This window comes from Marmota monax, unplaced genomic scaffold (assembly GCF_021218885.2).
Source record: "Marmota monax isolate L192 unplaced genomic scaffold, Marmota_monax_Labrador192_F-V1.1 WCK01_AAM20220418_F8-fsc00079, whole genome shotgun sequence".
In the NCBI taxonomy this organism is placed as follows: domain Eukaryota; kingdom Metazoa; phylum Chordata; class Mammalia; order Rodentia; family Sciuridae; genus Marmota; species Marmota monax.
In genome coordinates this window covers 2,120,148-2,129,918 of record NW_026694099.1, presented here as the reverse complement: position 1 = coordinate 2,129,918, position 9,771 = coordinate 2,120,148, and the positions used below count along the sequence as shown (strand labels likewise).

General features: G+C 47.2%; 1 protein-coding gene across 3 annotated transcripts; it reads right to left on the bottom strand.

Annotated features, from left to right (window-relative positions):
* Positions 1 to 4,031: 4,031 nt before the first annotated feature.
* On the bottom strand, positions 4,032 to 9,771 carry Irf9 (interferon regulatory factor 9). 3 transcript variants are annotated; one of them, XM_046465251.2, is made up of 9 exons: positions 9,438 to 9,771; positions 7,995 to 8,175; positions 7,462 to 7,645; positions 7,099 to 7,229; positions 6,890 to 6,980; positions 6,715 to 6,786; positions 5,769 to 6,110; positions 4,605 to 4,720; positions 4,032 to 4,449 (listed from the first exon to the last, which is right to left on the bottom strand). In XM_046465251.2, exons 1-9 carry the CDS (start codon positions 9,632 to 9,634, stop codon positions 4,330 to 4,332), a joined length of 1,434 nt encoding a protein of 477 aa, XP_046321207.1. In that variant the 5' UTR covers positions 9,635 to 9,771; the 3' UTR covers positions 4,032 to 4,329. The 3 variants fall into 3 exon arrangements, with proteins under 3 accessions (XP_046321207.1, XP_046321208.1, XP_046321209.1); XM_046465252.2 differs by lacking the exon at positions 9,438 to 9,771 and adding an exon at positions 9,133 to 9,396; XM_046465253.2 differs by lacking the exon at positions 9,438 to 9,771 and adding an exon at positions 8,608 to 9,079.

Sequence of the window (9,771 nt, the reverse complement as noted above, 5' to 3'; positions counted from 1 at the left end):
TGGCCAATGAGCGGGAAGCAATCCAGCCTCTAGCTGGCGCCAGGCCTGGTAACAAAGTGTCTCAATTGGTAGGCAAGGTGGGGTCACTTCGGGGGCAACTACTCTACCTGCTTGGGTTGCCAAGGCTTAAGGACGCCTGACCTGTGCATAGACCCTGCCCTTTCTTCCAAATTCCAAGTCCAATTTTGTGTCCAACTAGGGCCTATGCTATGCTAGGGAGGTACAGTGTGAGGTGGCCTTAGAGATGCCACAGGTCCAAGAGGAATAACTCCATCTCACAGGAAATAGCAAGGATCATTTCCTAAAGTTGAACAACTTAGATTGGGGGCATGCCTCATCTGGTCTTTTTGAGTTGTGAACGTTCTTTTGGCTGAAATGGGCTTCAGAGCTTTGTTGAATGCAGTGCATATTTTTCGGTCTATAAAAGCTATTTGGCTCAAACAATTATTTGTGTAACACGAAATGGTATGGGCAGGCGTTTTGGCACATGCCTGTAGTCCTATGCATGTACTTAGGAAGACGAGGCAGAGGATGGAAAGGTTGAGGTCAGCCTGGGCAACTTAATATTCTGTCTCAAAAATAAAAGGGCCTGGGGATGTCCTTTAGGGGTAGAGTGCTTGCATAGCATGAGGCCCTGGGTTCCATTGCCAGCAAACACCTCCCACTACACAATTAGGTAGTATGGTTGTAGTTGTAAATACCCTTTGCTGCTCCTGAGCCTATGACCTTTGCACAGTCATTTCTTTGAATCTTTCTTGAATCGATTCTTGGCAGGCTCTGGTATAAGACTTTTAGTTCTTGTTGCAGCTGAGTTGACCCTACCTTTTTATAGTCCCCTTCAATTGGGGAGCTCTTGAGATTGGGATCTTGCTTTTGTAGGGATTATCAGGCATCCAGAGCAGTGAGTGTTTGTCACATAATTATGCAGTTGCCCTATATTTACAATCAGAATGTCAATGCTGAAAGGAATTTAGATCTAGTCCATGTCTACTAGCATGTGTGAGGCTCTAGGTTCTATCCTCACACCCCCAAAACAAAAGAATAACATCAAAAAACACTTGCCTTGGCTATTTAGTTCAAGCCCTACCTTTACACATGAGAAAGCAGAAATCCACTATGATTGTTTCTTCTAGCCTGTGCAGCTCCCTGTTGAAAGCCTGGTTGGGAATGCTGCTCTCTTAAATTCCAGTGTTCCAAATCCCTGTTCCACTGTGATTGGCTAAACTAGTTTCCACATGACACTTACAAATTGTTTCAAGCACTGTCCTCAAGTTGTTGATGTTTATAAATACTTTGGGATTCAAAGATGAAGTGGGGGGCTGGGGATGTGGCTCAAGCGGTAGCGCACTCGCCTGGCATGCGTGCGGCCCGGGTTCGATCCTCAGCACCACATACAAACAAAGATGTTGTGTCCGCCGAAAACTAAAAAATAAATATTAAAATTCTAAAAAAAAAAAAAAAAAAGATGAAGTGGGGGCACCTACCCTGAAGTTGCTTAGAACCTAGTTTAGGAGATGAGCAAAGAACATATATTAATGTGTTCATTCATTCAGCTAGTCATTCAATTTGACAGGTATTAATTATGTGTCTATTCCATGTCTACTATGTGCCAAGTATTCCTCTAGTCATTGGAGATACAGCAAGGAAAAAAACAAATCCTTGTTTTCAGGGAAAAGGAAAGGAGAGGATAAATGGTAGGCAAATATATATGAAGCAGTGATCAGTGCTACAATGAAAAATAATGACATAGAAGGAGGACAAAGCCTAATGAGCATAGGAGGATGAGAGCTATTTGGGGAGGGAAATAGCATCCTCAGGGAGACCCTCTCTGAAGAGATGATATGATTACCTAAAGGAAGAGAGTTTTAGACAAAAAAGAAAAAAAAAGCAAGTGCAAAGACCCTAAAGTAAGCCAGGTGTGGTGGTGCACACCTGTAATCCCAGTGGCGCGGGAGGCTGAGGTAGAAGGACTGTGAGTTCAAAGCCAGCCTCAGCAAAAGTGAGGTGCTAAGCCACTCAGTGAGACCCTGTCTCTAAATAAAATACAAAATAGGGCTGGGGATGTGGCTCAGGGGTTGAGTGCCCCTGAATTCAATTCCTGGTACCAAAAAATAAAATAAAAAAGATCCTAGATCCTAAGGTAGAAACGTGTTTGGTGGATTCAAGGAGGCTGCCTAGAGCAAAGCAATGGAGGGAAAGAATGACAAAGGGTGAGGTAGGAGAGAACTGGAACTAGGTGTGATGATGCACATCTGTAATCCCAGCTAACTTGGCTGGGCAGGAGGATCACAAGTTCCAGCCAGCCTCAGCAACTTAGCCAGGCACTGCGAAAGTAGTTCAGTAATGGAGCACTTGCCTAGCATGTAGCATATGCAAGGCAAGTATGTAGCATGTCCCAAGTATGTGGGGGTGCGGGGAATAGAGAGAGAGGCAGAGGGCCACAAAACAGGATGTTGTAAAGGTCTTTTACCCTGAGGGGGTTGGGAGTCAATGGAAAGTTATGAGCAGATTTATATGCCAATGAAGATCTCTGCTGCCTTGAGAATAGGCTGAAGACAGATAAGAGTGGAAAAAGAGATGTGGAAGGAAGCAAAGAAGAGAATTAGAGATCATGGTGGTTTGTTTTGTTTCAAAGTGGTAGTGGTGGAAGCAGAGAGAAGTCAGATTCTGGATATATTTTTAAATAACAAGATTTACTGATGGACTGGATGTGGGATGAGAGAAGACGGAAGTAAAGGAAATAATTTCAGCAAATTGAGGGCACAAAAAGGTTTGTGCACCTGGGTACTCAGTATCTTTCTCTGCTGCTAGTGCAGATGTCTGTTTAGGCTCTTGACTTCCCAGGAGAATGGATAGACCAAAGGAAAGAGGGAAGTGTAGGAGGCAGAAAGGCTCCAAGGCAGCACTGAGACTGATCAATTGGGATAGTGAGATCCTAAGAGCGTTTAGGTATCTATATTTGATCATGAAGGTGAGCCACTGAGGGTTTATAAGAGTGATAGAGCAGGAAGGAGTCTGGAAAACCAACCTGGTATCATGTGCAGGAAAGGGAAAGCTAGAGGCTATGACAAGTCAGGTGAGCAAGTGGCCTGGACTGGAATTAGTCTAGTGGAAGTGAGTATTCAGAAAAGTGAATGACAGTGGCCATGTAAAGTAAGAACTTCCAGTTTGGTGGTAAAATGAACATGGAGTAAGGGAGAGGAGTGTCAGCCAATTTGGAGTCCACAGATTTCAGCAAATAAGGTGTTGGGAACAAGACATTCTAGGCCAGGTGGTCTTTTATGGGTCTCAGGTGGAATAAGGAATCCAGTCTGGAGGAGCTTTTTTGTTTGTTTGTGTGTGTTATTGGGAATGAAACCCAGGGCCCCACCCATGCTAGACAAGTATAGTTCACCACTGAGCCATATTCCTAGCCATTACTTTTTTTAGAGGCAGGGTCTTACTAAATTGCCTAGGCTGGCCTCAACATTCTGATCCTCCTCCTCAGCCTCCTGAATTGCTGTGATTATAGGCATGCACCACCATGACCTCCTGTTGGGTGACAGTATACTCTGTGCTGGAGGAAAAGGCATCAGGGTCTGATATGGCCCCACAGAGACAGGAGCAACAAGCACAGGAGGTTCAGCAACTCTTCCCTCTTGTCCCTCTATCCCCAGGTCCCAGGGCTTCTAGACCGTAGTTTCAGGTCAACCTCAAGTATCTCCTCCTTGCTTAGGCCTCAACCCAACCCAGGCCTGAAGTAGAGGTGTCTAGCAAAACACTGGAGCCCAGATCTTCCAATGTGAAGATGGTGGCTGTAATGTCTGGCTGTTTGCCTATAGGCCCATTCTCTCTTGGTGGATGATTCCAAACTCTCCCTTATCTTGGTTACCTATTGGGTACCTCTCTGAAGAATGCCAGGTCCAGAACCCACAGAGCCCAGACAGTGTCCCAGCTAGAATGTATGGGTGGAGTAGAGCACAGGGGCCTAGATATGTCAGGAGGAAAAGAACCCAAGTGCCACCTTCTTCTCCCAACAAATCAAATACTGATTCATCTTTCAATAAAATTTTTATTTTAAATCCTTATTGGAGATGTAGGAAGAAAATGTAAAGTGCTTGGCTTTTGAACTGGAGGTTGGGTGAAAAGGGAAAGGCCCCCTTGAGTTTCTACCACTTGGAATATCCCAGTTCCTTGGAGATAAAAGAGGGTATGTTTTTTTAAAAGGACAAAAATAATCCTTGAGTTTCTCATGAGCCAGGGTGGGTAAGCAGTTCAAGGACATAATTTACAGCCATGACCATTATCACAAAGGGAAGCCAGTAAAACAGAGTGAAGCATGAGTCTATTTCAAAGGAGAAAGGAGGAATAGAGAGGTGAGGCAGCAGGTGGGTCCCCTAGACTACAGCAGGATAAAAGTGGCTGCTTGCTCCTCTTCTCCAGTAAATGTCGGGCAAAGGCCTGCTCCATCTGTACAGGAAGAGATGAGGAACAGGGCTCAGTGAACACAGCAGGACAGACACTACCCCCAGGAGCTCCCTTCCCACAAAGAAGACCCCTTCTTCTTGAATACCTCTTCCCCTCTCCCCAGCAGACAGGCTATTCTGCCCCTGCTCTGAACTCACTTGCACTGTGATAAGATTCTGTGAGGTATTGTTGGGGTCAGAGCTCCTCTCCCAGAAATGCAGTGCTACCTGGAACTTGGGTAGGGGGCCCAGGCCCTGGGAGTACCTGTCCAAATCTAAAAGATAAAGGGACAAAGGTTAGAAAAATGCAGAGAGAAGACCGAGTATGATGGAACACACCTGTAACCCCAGTGACTTGGGATGCTGAGGCAGGAAATTGCAAGTTCAAGGCTAGCCTTGGCAATTTAGTGAGACCTTGTCTCAAAATAAAATAAAAAGGGCTGGGGGTGTAACTGAGTGATAGAGTACCTGTGGGTCAATCCCCAGTACCAAAAGTGGGGGGAAAAAAGAGGAGAGAGAGAGAGGGTCCACAGACAAGGAAGGACTATCAAAGAATCCATGTTGGAGAAATAGAGTTGGGAGTGAGGCCACATAGAGATCAAGGCCAAAGAAGGAGCTGTGGGACAGGAGGAATGCTATAAACTAAGCTGCTACTTGCCCATGTGCAAATAGGAAAGGGGGCCCCTTCCTCAAAAAGTGTTTAGAGGTAGCAGCTCAACCTGAAAAATTCTCCACTGAGAGTTTAGCATCCTCAAAGGCAGCAGCCCTGGTTGCTAACACCTTTGTTGCTTGCTCACACCCTTCCAGCACTAGGGTACCCACAGATCTGGGAACACCAATACTCTATCTCCTGTGTTCCTGGCCCCATTCCTAAGGTCAGATTTAGAGTTGAATGGAGGCAACTAGAATTACAAGACTGGATGGGAGAGAGGGATAGCTTTAGAGGATAACTGGAGTGTGGCAGAGACAGGGGCAGTGTACCAGGGCATATAAGGTGCACTGGCTCTCCCACATATGCAGAGTTGTGTGTGCCAAAATCTCTGTGCTGACTTGTTCACTCAACTTCATATAATTACAGTATCCTTCAATCTGACGATGTTCCCCAAAATGTGACTCTCATACTAGGCTCCACCTGAAACTAATCTTCCATGACCTTGGCTAGGGAAGGAGAGCTGCCAGGGATGAGTTTATGACTACTCTGGATGTGCACAGGTTACAGTGAGGACCTGTTGGACAGGCTGGTGGCAGGACCCATCATATTAGACCCAGGGAATATTAAGAGCTAGGGGGCAAGGCCTAAGTACCCAGCTGGAGCAGTCTTACCTCTGCAGAAATAGGTGGTCCTGAAGAGCTCCACACACTTATTGCTGGGTAGCAGATGCGGGCCTGGCCCAGGTGGGGCCTGGGGTGCATTCCAAGAGATGGGGATGGGGCAAAGGCGTTGTACAAAGAGACCTCTGGAGTTACTGGCCACCAAGATGCCTCTCTCAATCTGGCTCAGGAGGCGCTGGATGGGCTCTGATGGGTCAGGCTTGGGAAATACAACCTGTTCCATGCTGCTCCTGGAGTCTGAGAACTCAGCAACAAGGCGGCAGTCCAGGCTGTGCACCTGGGCTTTGCCTACCACACGCCCACTGTAGATGAAGGTTAGTAGCAGCGAGTAGTCTGGGGACAGAACAGCAGAGCTGCACCAGGTCCTGGAGGAGCATGCAGGTTGTAGCAGCCTCTCCCCCCAGGGATACACCTGGTCAACACGGGCTTTAAGAAAATGAAGTAGAGCTTCTTGCCATCCTATGTCCTCATTTTGCTAATGAGGTCCAGAAAGGGAAACCAAACAAAGGCTGTGGAAGACAAAGGAGGCTCTAGGGCTAGGGCAGCAACTGCACTTTCTGAGGTAGCTAGTTAGGGGCTTCCTATTGGGTTTTCTTGTTATTCAGAAAATCAGCTAGCATATGGGTTCACCCATATCAGTGCTTAATGCAATTTATAAACTTGAGGATGAGGTCTTGCATTTTACAAGAAGGTCCCTGAAGACTGGGCCTCTGCTGAACCCAAAGAAATCAATGTCTCAACATGGATATCCAGGGAACAGAGCATGTAGGGTGGGGTCTGGCCAAGTACATAGAATTTTCACTGCCTAGAAACCAGTGCCTCTGTCTAAATAAGGTGGGCTCAGTTTGCTGTAACTGGTGGACTAGATATGCATGCAAAGTCAAAGGAAGCAGACCTGGGGGAAAGGGAGCAGGAAAGAGTCAGAAATGCCAAGTACCTGAGTTCAGAGGGGGGAGATGCTCCATGGATACCTGATCCTCTTGAACAGTAGCCTCAGTGGTATCCACACCTGGAAGGGAAGCAGAGACACTGGTTATTCAGAGTGGAACTGGGGAGTCCAAGGGCCAGAGGATGTGGCAAGGTAGACAACACAGAGGCAGGGGAGGTAGTACCTTCCTGTGACTCAGGGCTGTTGCTTCTGCTGCTGCTGCTGCTGCTGCTTCTACTGTCTGAGTGGCTTGCTTCCCCATTAGTCCTTACCTCCTGCAGATATAGCATCTATCATGAGCCCATTTCTCTAGTTCCTGTACTGCCCTTAGGCCCACCCTTTACCATCACCCCCCAACTCTCCCACCTTTTACCACCACCACCCAGCTCTCACATTATTGAGGGGGTCCTGGAGATAGTTGGGACTGAGTGTGCAGTTGTTCGAGGTATCCTCCTCCTCCTCCCTCTCAGAGGACACGGAACTGTGGCGTCTCTTTGATGGTGATTTCTGGGTCTCTGGCTGGGCTGTGGAATTGTTGAGAGGAAAGACAGGAAAAGAAGGTAGAGGAGAGATCTATAGCAGTGAAAGGATGGACAGGACTGGAAAGGGAATCTGGATAGCAGCTTCCCAAAGGTAGGGACAAGGCAGACTCTGAGAGGCCTGGGAGAAAACCACCACCTTCCCAAGAGACTCGTATCTCCATCTTTCTGCTCCAGGCAGCTGATTCTAGGAAGGGTTCAACAAGGGAACACTTACCAGGGAGGGTGCCTGGTGGCAGCAGCCGATATACCTTGTAGGGTTCAGCAACATCCATACAGCCTCTCTCAGGAACCTCTTCAAATTCAGGACTCTTGTTGAGGGCACAGCGCAGGCGAGTCTTCCAGACAGCAGGGCCTCCTATGTCGCCCTCCTTGGACTTTCCCTTAAATATAGCCCAGGCCTAGTAAAGAGAGGAAGCAAAGAAGAGACAACATGTCACATATATCAGCTGTCCCTCCAACAGTATTGGCTTTACAGGTATGCAGCCTGAGCACTTGCATAGGCCCTTAACTCAGATGGGCTTAGAATGGGTTTGTGTTCTGATGTTGCCATCTTGCAATGCTTAATAAATGTTTAATGTGGGCTCTGCATTTTCCTTTTGTACTGGGCTCTGCAAATGACATAGCTGGTTCTACTCTCCAATATGCTCTTTGTTTGAAATCCAGGTAGATAAAGGTGCTCAAGGGGAAGTATGCCAGGGTATACTCCATTTCTTGCTTATGGGGGATGGTGGCTTCCAGGCCCTTCACCTTGAAGAAGGCAGCATCCTGGTCCTCCCGAAAGTCCTGCTTGCCTGCGTGCTTCCAGGGAATCCGGAACATGGTCTTATTTGTGTCATCCCAGCACACTCCTGGGAAATTCCCACTCTCCACTTGCTCTACCACCCAATTCCGGAGCTTTCGCGTAGAACGTGCCCTGCCTGTTGCCATCCTGAGAGATAAGAGGAGCAAGAAGCATCAGAACTAACACTGTGAGAGAACATCTGTTAAGATTCTGACCACTGAGGTCAGTTTCTAACAATAGCTCAGACCCATGCATCTTCTTTTGGCTCTAGACATACCTCTATATTCTCTGAGGCAAAACTATTTTGTTTCTGCTATCACTAACAATTATTATTTTTTAAAAATTCACTGGACATGGTGGCACATGTAATCTCAGCAACTTGTGAGCTGAGGCAGGAAGATCACAAATTCAAGACCAGCCACTGTAACTTAGGGAGTCCTTAAACAACTTAGCTAGATACTGCCTCAAAGTGGAAAAAAAGTGAAAAAGGTGCTCAATGGCTAAGCACCCCTGAGTTCAATTCCCCAGTACCAAGAAGAAAAAAAAAAAAAAAAAGAAAGAAACAAAAAACAAACCAACCTCTAACGTCCAGAGTTGATATTTGGAAGGAAACCACAGGTCTTAATTTCAAGACTTTTCAGATATGTATTGTTTACGAGAGAATCCCCTTGATGTTCTGGTCAGAGGCTCTGTCTAGATTGCTAAATATCTGCAGAAGCTATATCCTTCTGAGATGTCCATGAAACTTTTGCACCTGCCACTCTTACAATTTATCCTTTGACCCCTATCTCTCCTTTGCCCAGAGGCCATGAGGAGGGGGGAGATAGGGGTGGAGTTTCAGCATAAGTGGGCAGGGCCAAAAAGCAAGAAAATAAACAGGGTAATCTGAGGTTGGGCCAAGAACCTTCCTTCATAGACAAATGAGTTTTTCTATGGCCCTTGCCTACAGGGGCCTAGGGTACTGGCCCTTATCAGTTTTTCACTCAAGCCAAACCTCCTACTGACTCTCGGGCTTTTCTCTCTGCCTGGCAGAAGCGTCCCAGGAGCCACCAACCCCTACTAGCTCCAGATCCCAGGCAAAAAAACCATCTTGTCTGCTCTTACCTGAATTGCTGTGCCTCAGAGATCGGGGAGCTTTAGCTCTGCTTGAGCCTAAGCAGTCGGATTTCTCCACCCCTCTCTACAGTCCCCACCCTCTAAGTTTCGATTTCCTCCTGGGAGGTCCTTTTCCCAGAAATCACATGGTCTGAGTTGTAGGGTAACTGGCTACCACTAGGGGGAAGCAACATCTGAGAGCCTCACTGTCAATTCCACTGTCAGCAAAGGAGGACCACTTTCTGCAGGCTCAACTCCTGTCTGGCTCCTTCCTCTCCTCTTCTTCCCTCTTACACTCCTTTCTTATATCTAACCTTCTCTGTGTGATGTTGCTGCTTCCCCAGTGAGGCCATTCCCTCTGGATCGCTGTGTTGCACATCTGTGTTCCCCCATAGTGCCCTCTTGGGGACCTCAAATACCAGCAGAATTTGATGGAATGATGAAGGGAGAAAGGAACAGAAGAAGCCCAGGCTGGGTGGTTGGATGGGGAGGTCCTCACTTGCCCATCCATATGTCAATTTCTTCCTTGCCCTGGGTCCAGAGTGAATCAGATGGTAGGCTGCAGGGGGCCCTTTAAGTAAACTCTGTTCACCCCCCTTTCCCTGGTGCCCCTAGATGGTGGGGCCAGGAAGAAGGACCACCAAGAAG